Source organism: Mauremys reevesii, linkage group 2, assembly GCF_016161935.1.
Source record: "Mauremys reevesii isolate NIE-2019 linkage group 2, ASM1616193v1, whole genome shotgun sequence".
Taxonomy (NCBI): domain Eukaryota; kingdom Metazoa; phylum Chordata; order Testudines; family Geoemydidae; genus Mauremys; species Mauremys reevesii.
The window spans coordinates 200,457,427-200,475,737 of record NC_052624.1 but is presented as its reverse complement, the minus strand read 5'-3'; the positions used below and the strand labels follow the sequence as shown (position 1 = coordinate 200,475,737).

The 18,311-nt window shown below is 41.9% G+C and overlaps 1 protein-coding gene across 3 annotated transcripts in view; it reads left to right on the top strand.

The window, feature by feature from the left end:
* Nucleotides 1-8,578, top strand: part of NDUFV2 (NADH:ubiquinone oxidoreductase core subunit V2) — a 41,529-nt gene extending 32,951 nt beyond the window's left edge. For all 3 annotated transcript variants that reach the window (XM_039524394.1, XM_039524396.1, XM_039524395.1), the window contains 2 exons: nucleotides 6,791-6,867; nucleotides 8,424-8,578. In XM_039524394.1, the coding sequence (XP_039380328.1) occupies nucleotides 6,791-6,867; nucleotides 8,424-8,517 (171 nt within the window). In that variant the 3' untranslated portion in view covers nucleotides 8,518-8,578. The remainder of the gene's footprint in view (nucleotides 1-6,790; nucleotides 6,868-8,423) is intronic.
* The last annotated feature ends 9,733 nt before the right edge of the window (nucleotides 8,579-18,311 follow it).

Below are 18,311 nucleotides of genomic sequence, written 5' to 3'. Positions count from 1 at the left end.
TTATTACACTAAATGATTGTCATAGTTTTAGATTATGAAATTCTAGTAGTTCAATATAAGTTATTAATTGACCTATTAATTTGATAGTTTATATTTCTACACTATGGGTGGCTTGTCTCTCAAAATGATATTGGAACAGGACTTCCCTAGGCTTAATTATCAATGTAAAGAGAGGCGCTCTCATTTTGTGGGAGAAGGACAGTTCATGAGCTGGAACATCTTCTAGTGACATGATATCCTTTACATGAAAATACACATCAGTACACTGTGATATAGATAAAGTTCCTGAGACCAGCGGAATTTTTTTTAATGTTTGCATATTTTCGTAAAAGGATCATGAAGAAAGAGAATTGAAATACATTCTGGGGTATCCAGGCATTTAGAACGAGGGCACTTTTATAGATACCTTTTAGTTGAAGGAAGATTTGGTTCTCTCTAGGATTATTATTTATTTAAAAAAAAAATCCCTCTATCAAATCCTTTTTCAGTCTTTGAAGTTCTTTCACTCTGAGTGATATTCTCCTCTTTTGATTGTTTCTCTTAATTGATTACATTTAAAAAAAATGCTAACATATTCTGAAGTGGTAGCAGCAAATTTCAGTTTCCATTATATTAGAAATTTTCCTTTATTATTTTATGAGCCCTAACCCCTTCCCTTCCTCCCTCTCAGAATAATATTTTCAACATCATTATCAACATGAGTTCTGTGAACATGGTATACATTTTTCTAGCCAATTTTAAGTAAATCAAACACGGGCTTGTAAATTATGTGACATTAAAAATATCAAGAGTCCAAGAAGTCTTGGGTTGGTTTTTTAATTTTTGTTACTAGAAAGCATAAAAATGGAAAAGAGAAGAGAGAGAAAACATACCATTGGATTAATCTAGTCCTAGTGAACAAGGTCAGAGTTTAGGTGTTTGAACTGTAATGTAAAGTTATGAATATTTTAAACAAGAATTTCAGAATAGCAATTTGGCTTTAAACGGTATCAAGTGACTGCTGGAGATGTGAGTTTTCATTTATTTTAAAATATCTCTAAGCCTTTTTCTTGCATAGGTGGGCCTCATTAGGGAAGTGGAGAACAGAAAAGTTTTCTCACAAAACTGAAGTTTAGAGAAACCACTTGTAAAATAAGAAAACTAAAAAACCTCCCCAAAAAAACAAAAACCCTCCCCCCTTCCTCCCCACGAAAATCTGTATGGGTCCATCATATTTAAAAAATTGACACTTAGACAGTCCTAGTTTGAGAACAGCAACGGGAAGGCATTTATAATTAAGCGTATTGGATTCATGAAGTCAAGATTCAGTGCACTTCAAATTTCTGCACTTTTCAAATTTTACGTTAATGTTGAAATAAGAATCTGTTACGTTACTTATGGGTTTAGCTGGAAGCTTACCAGTGTGCTGATGACTTTGCAGAGTTCACCAGGCGGTTAGTTCAGATACTGTGCCCCAGTGTACCCACCAGCACGCACTCCTACACAGATATGATGTACAAGAGTAGGGTACTGCTGGGCATCATGTTGGTGATGCGCTTTCCAAATAGATATTGGGGGAGGGATAGCTCAGTGGTTTGAGCATTGGCCTGCTAAACCCAGGGTTGTGAGTTCAATCCTTGAGGGGGCCACTTAGGGATCTGGGGCAAAAATTGGTCCTGCTAGTGAAGGCAGGGGGCTGGACTCGATGACCTTTCAAGGTCCCTTCCAGTTCTAGGAGATTGGTATATCTCCAATTATTACCCTTTTTATTACCTTTAGATATGCTGATGAGACTAAGGCATGATAGGGTGATGCATTTTTCCCAGATATACAAAAGACAGAAAAGCCTCCAAAGGCACTCAAGCCATCACAGTGACTTTGATCACTTGGTACAGTGACAGGGGACCAGGTATTTGAGACACTGATGTGGCTCTAGGTGCTTGGAGCCCTGATCTAAGAATGTCTGTGGGAGAGGAGCCGTGCAGCTGTAGATCAGTGTAACCCAGTATACTTTCCATAGCTTGCTGTGCAAAAAGACACTTGAAGAGTCCTAGGCCTGGTCCAGTGTGCATTATATGTGATGAAGGGAGCTAATCACTCATTTCAAGTTCTTAAGAAGTCTGTGGCCTAATCTAGTATGCTTTCTAAGACAATTGTGGAAGAATTCATAGAAAAGTACTAGACCATACCCTTGTGCGCTTTACTATAGGACAGAGGGAGCTAAGCTCCAAGCCTTAAATGGCATTCTTCATGTCTATCTCAATTGAGTCATATTACAGCTATTTCCCACTCTCTCGAAAAATTCCTAGACAAAAGTCTTCATTAAATTGGGGTTAAGGGTGAAAATACGTATCAGTGATTCAATTGCTTTAAAAGTTTTGCGTGAATATTGGTGATATCAAACACCAAACATTAATAAAACTAGGCCATTCCAAGTTAAGGTTACAAAAAACATCCAAGCCTCTTTAACTCTGCCCTGTACTGATGGAAGCCTTCGATCTTCCCTTCTTTATTTTTGAATCAAGGCCTTTTTTCATAGGGGCTTTGTGCAGTTTGTGGTCTGACTGCAGAAATCTTAAAGAAATCCCTGTATTTGTACAGTTTATGGTTTGAATATCAAAAATATGCAACATAGCATTGTTTTTAGTATCAGATGTTAATTATGAAGCCAGTGGTAAGTGTATACTGTAGTTTGTCACTGCACTAACATTGTGCGCTCTCCACACCAGTAAATTGAGTAATTCCTGCCTGTATACGAGAGGCAGTGATGTTCCACTCCCCACCCTCCTTGTTTTTGTTTGGAAGGAGGGGAGGGAGAAGAGGGCAGCAGAAAGGAATATTAAGTCATGGGTTTGTGTCACAGACTATGCTTATTAGAGGGAGCCGTTGGTACAAACCACACAAATGGTTGCCCATGCTATGGTCAGGTTGCCCCCCTTCTTCCTTGAGTCTGGTCTCTGAAATGGCTGGACATCTCTCTTGGAGAAGTCTGCTTCCACAAACTCTTCTGTGAGTTTGACTACTGCCTCCAGACTCAAATGCATGTGTTTTTTGAGGCAGCTCTGGAGACATTTTTCCAATATTACGGCTGCTGCTGTTTTCCTCCACACCTTGAATATCTGGCCTTAGCCAGCAGGGAGCCCAGTCAGTTAACTTTTGCAGAAAGGATAAGTGCCATACTCCATAAGACCACCTACTGGCATAAAATCTGTATTTTTCTGCCAAAAGGCCTACCCTATCCAGGATGACTGCCTTTACCACATCATAGTTGTGGGTCTGCTCCTTGCACAGGGCCATATAGGCTGCCTAGGCTTCCCCTGATAAATAGGGTGCCACCCAGAAGACCTATGATCCCTTATCCCATCTCAAAAGTCACTAAAAATGTGTCAGGGTCATCCAGTGGGCCCATTTTGCACAGGATAACCCCCAGGAACTACTGCTGTTCACAGTCACAGGATTCACCAGGTTCTGTGTTGCAGGCTGTTCAGCAGCTCAGCCTGCTATGCAGCGAGGGACTGCTATTCCATTTGGTGGGATTGCTGGAACGAGTGCATGGTCTCGTTTCTCCTTCAATTGCTCTACCAACCATTGCAGACTCTCCTCCATTGCCCTGATGCTGAATCCTCGTACTGGCTCCCCGTCTAATCCTCTGCCACCATGGATGGGGGAATCACAAACTCTGATAAGCGCCCACATGTAACAAGGCATACTCTGCTCCTGCCTTCTAATACCACAGAAACCATTCCAACTTCACTGGTTGTGTAGTCACACCATGCTGTTTATGTTCCCTTCGCCCAGGGCCGCCCAGAGAGGGGGGCAAGTGGGGTAATAGGCCCCAGGCTCCGCAGGGACCCCCACGAGCATGGCTGAGGCGCCCCACCCAGCCCCGTCTCCTCCCCTCCCCTAGCCCGGAGCCTCAGCCCATCCAGCAGCGTCCCGGACAGCTGCAGCGTGGCTCCGGCGGGGCCCCTGAGCCCCGCCCAGCTCAGAGCTGCGTGGTGAGGGGGCGGGGCTGCAAGCTCCAGGCTGAGCGGAGGGAGCTCTGAGTGGGGAGGGGCTCGGGCCCCGCCCCCTGACCACGCGGCTCTGAGCGGGGCAGAGCTCAGGCCCCGCCAGAGACACGCTGCCTCTGTAGAGCGATGCTCCTGGATGCGCTGAGGCTCCGGGTGAGAGGGGAGCCGGGGGTAAGGGGCCTGGGCTGGGGGGGGTTGGCTAAGGGGCAGGGAGTCCTGGGGACAGGGAGGGGGGCAGAGGTTGGGGTGGCGGTCAGGGGACAGGGAACGGGAGGGTTGGATCATGGGCATTCCCGGGGTCTGTCAGGACTCAGCGAGGGAGTGATAGGGGTTGGGGCAGTCACGGGATAGGGAGCAGGGGTGGGGTCCTGGGGTAGTAGTGGAGGGCCTCTGGGGGATAGTGAGGGGGCAAGGAGCAAGATGGGTCGGGGATTCTGAGGGGGGCGGGCAGTCGGGGGGCAGGAAGTGGGTGGGGATCGGATAGGGGGCAGGGCCAGGCTGTTTGGGAGGCACAGCCTTCCCTACCCTAAAGCTCATTCAGCAGTTTGAGGCTTGCAGAAGAGCCAAGCTGTTAGCTTTTCCATTAGGGCTACCATCCCTTTTACTTCTCAAATGCCAAATTATAGTTTATATTTAATTTCAGTGCCATAGGGAGATTCATGTCAGGGGAGGGTAGCTTCATTTAAAATTAGTCACTGGGGGAGGGATCACATGAGAAGAGCAATATCCTACACCACCTACCTCCTTCCCAACCTAACCAAGGGAGACCTCCCCCATTTCCTGAGGCTCCAGAGGGGTTAAGTCAGTGGTTCTCAAACTTTTGTACTGGTGACCCCTTTCACATAGCAAACCTGTGAGTGTGACCCCCCCCATATAAATTAAAAACACTTTTTTATATATATATAACACTATTATAAATGCTGGAGGCAAAGCGGGGTTTGAGGTGGAGGCTGACAGCTCGTGGCCCGCAGTAATAACCTCGTGACCCCCTGAGGGGTCCCGACCCTCAGTTTGAGAACCCCTGGGGTAATTTAATTTTAACATCCTATGTCCATTCATATGCATGTGCTATTTTGAGCATTTCAGTTTTCACAACATAGGCTCATCCCAGATTTGGAACAAGCTCAAATGCTCAGCTTGTGGAGTATGTACATAAGCTATACTAAAGACAAACCCACAGTAACTGTCTCCAGTTTGTGAGGGACCCCATGGAGCCAGTCTCTAGGAAACAGATAAATGCATGGAGGTTAAGTCCATTAATGGCTATTAGCCAGGATGGGTAAGGAATGGTGTCCCTAGCCTCTGTTTGTCAGAGGGTGGAGATGGATGGCAGGAGAGAGATCACTTGATCATTACCTGTTAGGTTTACTCCCTCTGGGGCACCTGGCATTGGCCATTGTCAGTAGACAGGATACTGGGCTGGATGGACCTTTGGTTTGACCCAGTATGGCTGTTCTTATATTCTAACCTAAATGAACCCAAAGTTATGGAGACAGATATCAGTCAAGGAAGCCAGCAGAGTATCAGAAACCTGGAAAAATCTCTGCCTGGATGGGCTCAGGTGTTTGGTCACAAGCTGAGGTGGTTCAAAAAGTTTTGGATTCTTTTTTTAAGCAGAATTTTTTTGTTTCTTTAAACAATCAAACACAGCAAGCAGCAGATATTTGGCCACATACTTCTGAAATCCCAAACCATATTCAGGTTATGGCAGACTAATTTCAGCTTTTCAATTAAAAAAAACCACAACAAATTTTGAAGGAAAGCAGCCATTGTCCGTGATTTTTTTCTGCTTTTTAAAAACCCCTAGTTTTCGATCCAGAAACAGTTTTGACGGCACATATTTGTCCAACCCTTTTAATGAGCTTTAGTGCCTTTTAGCACTAGCTGATGCTGAGAACCAGTGATACCTTGTAAAGAAGTTTTCTCAAAACTGGATTTGTGCCGAGATTCAGAAGGTTTATTTTTCCCAGGGCCGCCCATTGGGGGTGGGGGGAGACAAGTGGGGCAATTTGCGCCAGGCTCCACAGGGGCCCCCACGAGAATATAGTATTGTAATTTTTTTTATGGAAGGGGCCCCTGAAATTGCTTTGCCCCAGGCCCCCAGAATCCTCTGGGCGGCCCTGCCTTCACCCACACTTCTATAGCCCCGTGCAGCAGTGCTATTTACAGTGCGGTTCCCTGTGCTCTCGGCTGTTTCCCCGGGGCTTGAAAGTTTTCTGAGACACTGGACTCAGCTAGCTCTGTCCCTCTCTCCCCTCACTTCCTTCCTGTGACCTTTTTATAAGTCTTGAGCTGATGGGCTAATTGGCTCTTTAGCTCACCCAGCCCCTCCACTGACTAAATCAGGTAATAAAGTTAATTACCACTATCCCATTAAGCCTTCTCTGGGACAACTAATTGGTGTCAGAGTGATCAGAGTGCTGGCTCACATGGTAGCTCCTAGTACTTGAACACAGGCTCTTTTAAAACATGGCTATTATGTGCTGGTTCAGAAACATAAATGGCTTAAAATCAGTTCATTTTAACTAACAATTGCTTGTGTGTAACATAGCTAAGAGTGACATTAGAGTGTCATAAAACTTCAAATCTTTTAGGTTTGTTAATTCTTCTTTAAACTTGGATGCATATATTAACTGATAGAATCATAGTTATCCGTGCTGGAATCAAAACTGAGTGAAGAATTTGGTTAAAAGGTAAAAACTGTTATTTTGAGGAATTGTGAATACTACTTTTGATTCAATTGCTTACAGATTTTGTTTAAATTTTCTTTTAATAGCATGGTCTCTTTCATTTTACAGGAAGATCTGACACCAAAAGATATGGAAGACATAATTGATGAACTAAAGGCTGGCAGAGTTCCCAAACCTGGCCCAAGGTAAATTGTATTTGTATAATACTGGGATGAGTAATGAAAGAGAAAATCCATTTGGAAGGGAAGCTATTTTTAATGTTGGTGACTAGTTCTTGGAAAAGTTACCAGATTGATTACCCTAGAACTGAAGATATTAATTCACTGAACTGCACAGGCATTACAGGCTTTTCCACATTGACCTGCCTTATGTGTAAACCTGAACCTGGAGAGGCTGTGTGTAGAGGTGAGAAGAAAGCTTCATGTCCAGAACTCTTCGGTCCTTGGCCTGTTTGAGACTACCAATGAAAGTGCCAATTGAGGAGATGGTGGGTCTGAAGTGGCTAGAAGCCTGATAAGAACTAGAATGTGATCACAAACTTCTTTTGCATAAATCACCCAAAACTCTACTAGCTAGTAGACTTTTGATCCCTACAAACCTATGCTGGATTTGACCCTTGTGAAAGACTGACTGACTTCTTTTTTTTCTTTTTAATTCCCACTGTTCCTGCACAATTTCATATGCATAGGAAGATGTATGAATGGGGGAGCTAATTGATGCTGAACAATATCATGATGTATAATCACTTGAACATGCGTTCCCATGCAGTGCTGTGGCCAAAAGGGCTAATACAATCCTTGCTGGATGCATAAATGGGAATCTCAAATGAATAGGTTATTTTACCTCTGTATTTGGTGTGACCACTGCTGGAATACTATGTCCAGTTCTGGCGTCCACAGTTCAAGAAGGATGCAGATAAATTGGAGAGGGTTCAGAGAAGAGCCATGAGAATTATTAAAGGGTTAGAAAACATCTCTTATAGTGATGAACTCAAAACAATCTGTTTAGCTTATCAAAATATGTTAAGAGGTAACTTGATTATAATCTGTAAATACCTATATGGGGAACAAATATTTGATAATGGACTTTTCCGTCTAGTAGAGAAAGGTATAACACAATCCAGTGGTTGGAAGTTGAATCTAGACAAATTCAGATTGGATTTAAGGCATAAATTTTTAACAGTGAGGGTAATTAACAATGGGAACAATTTACCAACGGTTGTGGTGGATTCTTCAACATAGGCAGTTTTTACATCAAGATTGTATGTTTTTCTAAAAGATATGCTCTAAGAATTTGGGGAAGTTCTATGGCCTGTACTCTACAAGGAGGTCAGACATGATGATGATGATGATGATCAATTCTGGCCTTGGAAATATATGAATCTAAGATGGATCTGAAACAAATAATCAGATGTTGCCATTGGTGTTGCTGGAGTGTAAAAGCCATTGGCTCCTGGGTTTTTCTGTTAATCATATAGATTTAATTTTTGTATGTATGAAGTATTTTGGTTATCAAGTTCCATATTTGACATTTTACTTGAATGCCTTTGTTTTACCATTAGTATTTTTACAGATATTATGTTCTGTTGTCTGGCCTCCCATTTCTCTCTGCTCATCCTTCAGAGAAACAGGAAAAATGGCAGCCCAAAGATTGAGTCAGACTTGTGTCATTCATGGGTAGAAGATGATTGCTATAATACTGAGTATTGATGAACAAATCTGATTGCTCTTTATCTTTTCAGAAGTGGACGCTTTTCTTGTGAGCCAGCTGGTGGTCTTACTTCTCTGACTGAACCACCCAAAGGACCTGGATTTGGAGTTCGAGCAGACCTCTAAGCATTTATGTAATAAATTATAAAAACATAAGTTGTCTGAAAATAAAACACCTTTAACCTCATTAAAATGGTTTGTTTTAATTTTTTTTTAAAAATTGAGAATAGTAACACCATTGAAGCATATAAAGATGCCACAGCAATAAAAATAATTAGTGCAACAAAAAAAAAATCTGTAGATTGCCAAACTTCCCCCATTTGTAAAAGTGTATGCGAAACGTTGCCTTGCACTCACCAAAATCTTGAACATAAAAAGGACAAAATAGTTTACTATCTTATCTGCTGAAGATGCTGTCCTGCTGTTGAGGGCATTTAGCACATACATACTTTTATGTCTAGATGTAGATTACTTTTAAGGCATTATGTCCAACATGATTACATTTGGGGAGCAAGAGTATGGGGAAGAATGGAAAGTATGTTATGATTGGCTGATACCCCTGACATGGTATCACCACTCAACAGTAAACTTAATATTGTAGGGAAGAATAAAAGGGGAAAAATAAGGAAGTAAGTAGCAGATTTACCTCTGTAACAGTCCTGTCACAATCAATGAAGTTTGAGCAGGAAAGATGTGGAAGAAGATCCTTTTGGTACAATTGATCCCACTCCCCAACAGTAAGACTTTAATCAATGCCAAGAGGGGATATGATTGCTCTCTAGAAATACATTGGTGTGTAAATGGCAAGGAGGGAGAAGAGCTATGTAAGCTAAAGGACAGTGCTGGCACAAGTGAGTATAAATTTAGGCTGGAAATTAGGTGTCTAACCATCAAAGGACTGAGCTTCTGAAACAGCCTTCCAGTGGAGAGAGGGAACAAACCTAACTAGTTTTAAAATAGAGCTTGATAAATTTATGGATCAGATGATATGGGGGTTTCCTGCAATAGCAGGGGACTGGACTATATATCAGGAGGAGGTCCTTTTTAGTCCTATACTTCTATATGGTAACAGAAAAACATTGAGTCAGTCAAGTTTTTGTTGTCTAACAGGAGCAGTCAGGGAATTTCTCCATTCTCAGCAGAGAAAGCAAACAAAAACCCTGAGAGCTGAGGGCACTGATTGCAAGGTTGGAATCTCCTATCTGCTGAATAGGGGGAGAGAGGAGTACATCCCTTGAGAACCCTTCAGCTTTGGGAGTTCGGGACTGTCTTCAACTGAGTTAAGAATCCTTTGAGAATATTTATAAAGAAAAAATGCCTCCATGCAATAAAATATCCAATGTGCACTCTTTTAAACAAACGTTAGTAAAATTTCCAGTCAAATATTGCAGAATTGCCATAAATTGAAATTGACAAGTAACAAAAGAGAAACAGGCATCCGGTTTCATTGATTAGGTCAAGAGCAATTCAAAACATAAGCAAACAGTCTAAAAAAAGAAATTCATTTATAATAACCTGTAGGGGTGGTAGCATACCTAGGCTATAAGCAATGCATTTAATAAAACAAGTTATATATTTAATAATTTAGTAACAAGAATGAAGTGTCATGTAGGGATATGAAGCTACTTGGCTTTGTGTTCACATAATCCCCAAGAGGTAGTGCCAAGTATAGGGGAACTTTGTCCACATAAAAAAAAAAAATCTGTAACTCTTAATACTGCCTTATATTATTGTAGAAGATGAAGAACCATTACAATTTTTAATGTTTATTTGACTTAATGCACTTCACTGAGCTTGGATAGTGAAACTAAACTGTCAGTTTCATTTTCTCTTTATAGTTAAATTCACTATCCAGTTCTCCTGCACTACTGGTACCATCATACGGTTTTCATTTATTTTAAAATGTTATTCGTCCATTTCTGTTTTAATTTTGTACTTCTTCAGACCAAAAACTTTTTAAATTATTTGTGTATCTTCACATTAATTGGTCTTATAAAATTAGACCAATTTATTAATTAAACAAGCTGTTCTTAAACTGTAGTCCAGGAACTGGTGCTCTGGAGAGCAAAGACCTGGCAGGTAATCTGGAGTTGGCTCTCTTTTCGGGTGTTTCCATCTCTGTCCAGAATCCACACATTACCGTTACTCTCATCTTCCCTCGTGTTATGTCAGACACACATTTGTGTCACCTGAAATTACACTTGTGAAAAGCTTACAGGGATAATGTCTTGTGCTTGTAAAGTACTTCTCCCTATGCGGCACTTATCCTGATTGGGGCCTTTGGGTGTTCCTACTAGATAGATAGATAGATAAAAAGAGGCTGGATGCCAAGAAAAGCAGCTGGATATGAGGAAGAGCTAGCCTAGCTCCTTTAGTGAGGAATGTTGATACATAAGAGGAAAAGAGTGGGAGTGAATAGGGAAGAAAGGAGAGCCTATGTGCCAGTATATCAGGAGAGTAGGTGGAGGAAAGGATCAGCTGGCTGGGAAGAATGTCCCAGGAAAAAGTGGCAGGGAACTAGGTGCAAAGAAAGGAAGAGGACAAGTTTCAGAAAGCGATGATAACATAGAAAAGTAAAATTAGATTTTTTTTCACAAAAGACAAAACATCCCATTAAAAGATAGCTAACATTACATAAATTTTGTTTCCTTTAACAAATTGTTATAGTTAGCACTGTGATGTTATGCTGTTGCATTTGGCCAGGTAAGTGTTCAGCATGATCATTAAGGGAAGGGGAGGTTAATTATGAAGCAGTCTCACAATAAAAATGTTATCTGCACAAAGGAAAGACTGAGAACTTCAGAATTGCTTCAACCCATGCACATAAACAACTATTTCAAATGGAGACAAACTGGACAACTTTTGAAATATTTCCTGAAGTCAATCTCTCATTGTCCTCAACTTCCTAAAAAATGCAAAAAGCTGAGCCAAAAATTGCTAAATATCATAGTATATAGTTTATTTTATCAGATTTCCCTACCTCATTTATATTCCTAATTAATGTTGAAAAGTTTCTACTTTTTTTAGCTTACAAAAAAAGCAAGTGTCCTCATTTCCCATAGCTGTCTCAAATATAGCATACTTCTATTGATTTAAATTAAAATACAGGTTTAATTGAACTATATATTAAATTTAATACAGTAGAACCACAGTTACAAACACCTCGGGAATGGGGATTTTGTAACTCTGAAGTGTTCATAACTGAACAAAACGTTGTGGTTGTTCTTTCAAAAGTTTACCACTGAACATTGACTTAAAACAGCTTTGAAACTTTACTATGCAGAAGGAAAAATGCCCCAATCAGGATAAGTGCCTCATTGGTAGAAGTACTTTACAAGCTGCTTTCCCTTTATTTTTTTAGTAATTTATATTTAACGCAATACTGTACTGTATTTGCTTTTTTATTTTATTGTCTCTGCTGCTGATTGATTGTGTACTTCTGGTTCCAAATGAGGTGTGTGGTTGACTGGTCAGTTGGTAACTGGTGTTCATAACTCTGAGGTTCTATGGTACCATCAGATGTGCCTATATTTAATTATTACATTCAGTTTATTTTATACTATCCCAGCACTTTGTTTTCAGTATGCTGCAGAGTATTATCTTTAGGGTTCAGAATTTACGATCCATTAAGATAAATTAGGCAGTTTACACCTCTCAAAGGTATTGTTTCAGGCTTTTTGTAAATTCTAGTGCGTTCACATACACTTGGTTCATGTTTCAAGCATTTCTTTTCAACCATAACAGAAACAAGGTACATGTATTTTAACAAAGGTCTAGATCCTGGAGCACACTTTAGTGGTAAAGGGTGAATTCCATAACCATTAAATACATGGGGTCTGGCTACTACTAATGCTTACACAAGTCTTAATTGGTCATTGCAGAAGGTTCCTGCTTGTGTACATATGGCAAAGTGCATGACACTAGACTTTCAAAAAACAAGCCCAAGAATGACTAGAGAGGAGCTCCAAGCCTATCAAACAACACTGACATCAAAGGGATCTTCATCCCCACTAATTCTGGGTAAAAGTGTGCATGCTCACTTTTACAATTGTTAATGAAACCACAGACTACATAAATACAGAGAGATGCCACTTTAACCATAATCAATCAACAGGTACAAGTCAATGGTGGAGCATGCTTTTGTGCAACTGAAAGCAAAACTGAAATGGCTGTTAACCGGCAGTAACAGTTTAGTGACTAATGTAGCCATTATAATATCTGCCTGAATACAGCAGACACTCCTTGATAGCAACATATAGGTGCTCTTTTGCTATGTTGCTCCTAAGCACCTGTTGCTGTTATAGTGTTGTCTGACCAAAACCATATGAAGAGTTAAGTGTGTTTTGGAAAGTGGGGGTCAGCCAGGTTGTGGTGGGAAGAAATTGTAGGGTGGGGGAGCCCCCATTCAGCAAAATGGTTGAGTGAGTGCCAGGAACAGGCTAATGATGCTCCAGGTGGCAACTTCATGGTCCACAGTGGTAAGGGATGGATTGTTGGGGAGGGTACCATGCACAGCCTGCAATGGGGGGGGGGGGGGAAACGCAGTGAAGATGGGAGAGGGGAAGGGGACAGGTAAATGCCCTGAGGACCACAGTCCCCTGATTCCCCCCATTGCAAAACAGCACATTCACATCCTGCTGCCAGCAACGGAGATGGAGGGGACAGCTCTGCACAGGTGGGTCCCCAATACTCCCCACTGCAAAATAGCAACCACCACCATGCCAGATATTGAGGAAGGATGGAGGAAACTTTCCAGATACATCTCTGTTGCTCCTCTGACCCCAAGTCCCCCTCCTCCCTGAAGAAGCCCCCTCTTCCAGACCCTCCTCCCAAACTCCTTCCTACACATGGCCTCCATGCAGGCTCTGTTAGACAGGGCAAATGGACAAAGCTGTGTGCCCTGGAGCTGTGCTAAAGATTCAGTTTGTTGGGGCAACACCTCTACATGGCCCACCAAGCTCCGCCCCAGATGTGACATCAAAAATGGTGCTCTTATGCAGTGGATATGTTGCTGTTATCGAGTGGACAATTCATGGGAGGGAAAGTGTTCCCAGGGTAAATGTTTCTCGTAAGCAGTGATTGCTCTTACAAGGTGTTGCTGTAACATGAAATCAGAGGAGGCAGTGTGACTTCCAGCAATCAATGCACAGCTTGACAACTGTTGCACCCAAAGCTGTTACTTACATTAGCATGTGCTATAGTTTGTGTTTGCCCACGTTGTGCACAAACTTTCAAAATGATGGTGAGAAATGGGGCTGGAGCAGTGAAGTAAATGTTTCTTGGTTTTATTTAATTCTTTCTAGTGATGCTGGATTTCCTCTTTGTGTATTATGTATAAACTCTTGTTAATTGTCTATTTCTCTTGCTTTGCATGGTGAAGGAGTTTATGGAGGAGCAAATTTTTATTTTATTGATAGCATAACAACTGGAAGTTGCTGTTATGAAGAGCCTTTACGTGCTTTGGTGGTAATGGTTTTATGCATTTATCTTATGCTTTACTAGTAGTTTGGTGAGGAAGCATATGGAGTAGTTAAATGATAGTGTCTTGATCATAAACACTATGATGTGATAAGTGCACAGTTCCAGAAACTTTGTTATTAAACACAAGATTGAAGACCAGCTGTAACAGAAATCAGTTAACCTGTACACTCTACAAAGACCAATATAGAAATTAAATTTCTCAAATCCATCTAATTGGGATTCCTGTTTTCCATTCCATGACCGTAGGAAGGAGTGGAAGTTTAGGGAATGACTAAGGGAGCCCGAGTAGGGGATAGTCAAACTAAGTAACATTGTCCTGTTGTATTAGGCCAACCTGTTGTTTTTTTTTCCTGTGCCATTGTCTATTCATAGAAAAAATCCCATTGGAACTACTTATTCATTCTTATCTCCTTATTCCAGAAATAGTAAGCATCATTTCTGGTTTCCTGTCTCTTAATGAGTCTCATTTTGTTCAGACTTTTACCTGGGCTCCAAGTCTCTATGCATGACCAGAAATAAATTTCCCTTGCTCTGCTGTTTTCCTGAACCTCAGTTGTTGGGCATCTACTGCTGTGGATCCAATTTGCTGGTTATCACACCTACTTAGAGGCAGCCATATTGGTGAGTGAAATGAAATTAAATGAGAGTTCATAATATTGCTATAGCAATAGCCAGTCCATCACTTGAATGCAATAAAAGTAACAATTTCAGTTCAGTTTCAGATTACAGTGACACTTTACAAGGGTCTCTCTCTCTTTGGACTAGAGCTGGAAAGGACATATTAAATTCACACACTTGATTTCCAAGAGTAAGGATGGGGATGTTATATTAACGCAGAATGGAAAGAGGAAGCAGGGGCACTTGCAATGACTATCTATTACAGGCAAACAAAATAAAAAAAACCAACCTTTTGTGGAGGGGCGTAACAAGGGGAAAAGGCAATTTTCAAGGAACTGAGGGGAAAGGCTGAGACTATGATGGATTGCCCAAGAATTGGATTGCAGGGCTGGAGCATTGTTTTGAGTTTTTTCCTATATAACTCCCAAGGGCCAGGAAAAAATAAGAAATAAAATTAACAGGAATCTCCACTAGATTTCTAGTAATGTATTTAATGTCAGGCAATGGTCATGATAAGCGGTGTTTTCCCCCAACTTTCATAGTTTGTGTTATCTGTACATCACTTTGCCAGCAAAATATGCCTAGAGTGGTTTTCCATGCACTGAATTACAAGGCAAAGCTAAATGCCACTTCATCTAAATATGAGCAGAATGCTAGTTAAATTCATTGCCTGGCATATATGCCATTATAGCTACATTGTAATATGTAAAATGCACTATGCTTTTGCTGTAATGCCCAACGTGATTTGCAATAAAGTTCTTATATTTTGCCTTTTTATGTTGCAGTTTGTAATTTTCCCCCACTGCTATTTTGAGTTCACCCATCTGACAGAGCTGAAGCTGATGCTGCACATGCCAAGCTGAACATTTTTCTCTTAACCAGGAGCAGTGGTTCATGTACCTGCCAGCACAGGATGCTTCAAGGGGAATGCCAACTCAGGGGAAGTATTAGGGAACTGAACTGGGTTGACCTATGGAGGAACTTGTGCAGCAAAGAGATGGAGACATAGCAAGCCTGGGAAGAAGGTTGCTGGTGGAACTGAAGTGGTAGACACTTTCACTGTTGTATGACTCTATCTCTTTCTTTTTATTAATCCTAACAGTGGCTTTTCTTAGAACCTGGGAAACTCTTTTTCCAACCATCAAGATTGCTAAATCAGCCAACATCTTTAGATGACCCCTCACCTTCCAATTCCTCCTTCTGTATTGGCTCAACTGCTGACCCTAGATCCCCACAAGTATATCCTGCAAATGTATACAAGATCTCTTTGTTTGTCTCCTTGTCCTGATGGACTGCACTGTATGGACTTTCTGTGCTATCCAGAGCACCTTTAATTGTGTGGAAGGGTGAACCTTCAGGCTTTGATCCAGATCACTATGCAAGAGGCATGTTTTCTGCCCTGAGAAGGACCTACTGTTATTCTTCCATGTCTTGTTATACAGGACTGCAAGGCTCTTTGTCTTCTCTTGGCACTACTTCTCCCCTCTAAGCGTGCATCTACACTTCCCAGCTCACACAGATGTATCCTCCCACTATCTCTGCTTGAGCTAGCACCTAAAAATAGTATGTCAGCAGCAGCAGCAGCAAAGGCAGTGGCTCAGCCTAGCTGCCCCAAATACAATCCTGACTGAGTCCCTGGGTGGCTAGCCTCAGCTGCCACAGACACACACATATTTTGAGGCACTTGCTCAAGCAGTTAGCATGGCTACATCTACAAAAGCTGGGAATCACACCTCCCAGCTCAAATGTAGATGTACCCCATCTGATGATCAGTTCAGCCAGTCATACATTAAAATACTGTGAATGAACAAGTGCAGCTGCCCTTGCATATGATCTCCAGTGCCCATGTCAGCCTCAGGCCAGCTGGCAGCACCCTTGTTTGGTAGCTTCCAAGACATGCTAGTAACAGAATCAAATAGCACGCAATTGAGCTCCATGTTGGGCACAGTGCTATTTGAATAGGAAAGTGGCTTCCAGAAAACTTGATCCCTATGTAGCAGAGTTCAGAATGCATATCAGACAGGCTGCCTAAGCAGTGACCAATACCCTGTGGAATGGTAGCAGTAGGAATATTTGCTTTTAGGGGGGCTGCAGCAATCTCTGTCCATGCATACATTGCAAAGGCAGAGATTGGTAGAGTGGAGGACCACACAATGGTTCACATTGCTCAAAAAAAGTTAGTTAAAAAAAGTGCTTGGAACTCCTGTGCACCACTTCAAACACTTGTGTGGGTGGGGAAATGAGGTGGGTTATTTATAGGTATGCCATACTAGGAAGAACCAGAAGTCAAATTTCTCTAAACAGCAAGTAGAGACAGTGGACAGTGGAAACATAATTCAGGAGATCAGGCTTATGCTAGCAGTTCCCAGTTGTGACTGTCTCCCGTTCTGACAACTTTCTCAATGACATATTTGATTCTTGGCACAAATGAGGACTCGTTTGCCTGCAATGTGGCAATGAAATGACTCCTCTGCATGAATTTGCTGTAAATATGACTAATTTTTTCTCTTAGATCGTGTTCTATCTTATTTCTGAGATGATTATCACTGGGGTAACTTAGCACCTAATGATTATAGAGGTAAACTGCAATGGGGAAAATATAGTGTGAGCTCTTTGTTGCTTATGTTGTACAGAAGAGATCTATGGAGTATTTTTATTCCTTTTGCCTTTTTTTTTACACTTGAAATTCATATCTGCTTCTCTTGCCAGACTATGCGTCTGACTACAGAATTAGTAGGATTACCACATTGACCAAAGAAATGAATACTGATTGACAGAGAAATTTTTATTCAAAGCATTTAAGCTTTTGTTTTATTTCCATCTTGAAAATTTCATCTTGTAGAAAATTAATGTAAGCAGAGTCAGGATGAACTCTACCCTGACATCTGATGGTAAATTGTGGGGAGTGTGGAAAGAATGTCAGGTATTTGCATTAGCACTCCCACCCCACTTAGCATAACACACAGCAGTCTGGGATGGTTATTTTCACAGCTGTGGGATCCCCAATTTCTTTGTTATTGGGGCAGGAGAAATAAAATGTTGTCACCCTGATTAAGTAAATGAGGAACTACAAAACTGACACGATAAAAGGTTTCATTATCAACTAAATAGCACTTGCTAGACAAGGGACATGGGTTCCAAAACCCAGTGAATTGAGAGAGGTTGGGGACAGGTATCTGTACTTGGCGGTGCAGGCTCCTTGTGTGAGCCAGAGGCACCAGTTTTGCCTATGCCTCTCTCCACTGTGGAATGTTAGAGTTAATTTTTGATTCCCTTAAGAATCTAGATACAGGTTACTGAGCTGAACTCACTTTGGACCAGTAGTGCACTGGCACTGGGCTCCCCTACTGTGAGTTGAAATCACTAAAGAGCTGGAATTGCTGAGCTGAGAGCACTGAGTACTGTGCTAACTAGTGGGGGAGCCTGAAGCTATACTGTGGAGCAGAGCAGCTGGCAGAGTGGAGCCAAGCAGTTTCCGAGGACGGCTGGAGCGGATCACAGGACAGCTGGTGGACCAGAGCAGCTGGTAGAGCGGAGCAGCTGTGGGATGGGTGGAGCAGCCCACGGAGCAAGCGGAGCTGAGCAGTTGCGGGGACGACTAGTGGAAGCAGAACCCCACGAAGAGGCAGGGCAGTTGGCCCCAACCCATGTAAGGTGCCCCTTTCTACCCAGGCTGGGGAGGGGGACCTCTGCAGGTAGACTCTCGTACTCTGGGGCTGCCTGACCCGGAACAGAGACTTTTGGATTGTGGGACTTTTGGGACTGTGGGCGATTTGGGGGTTGCTGGACTCAAGAGACCAGAGAGAAGGACACGGCCCAAT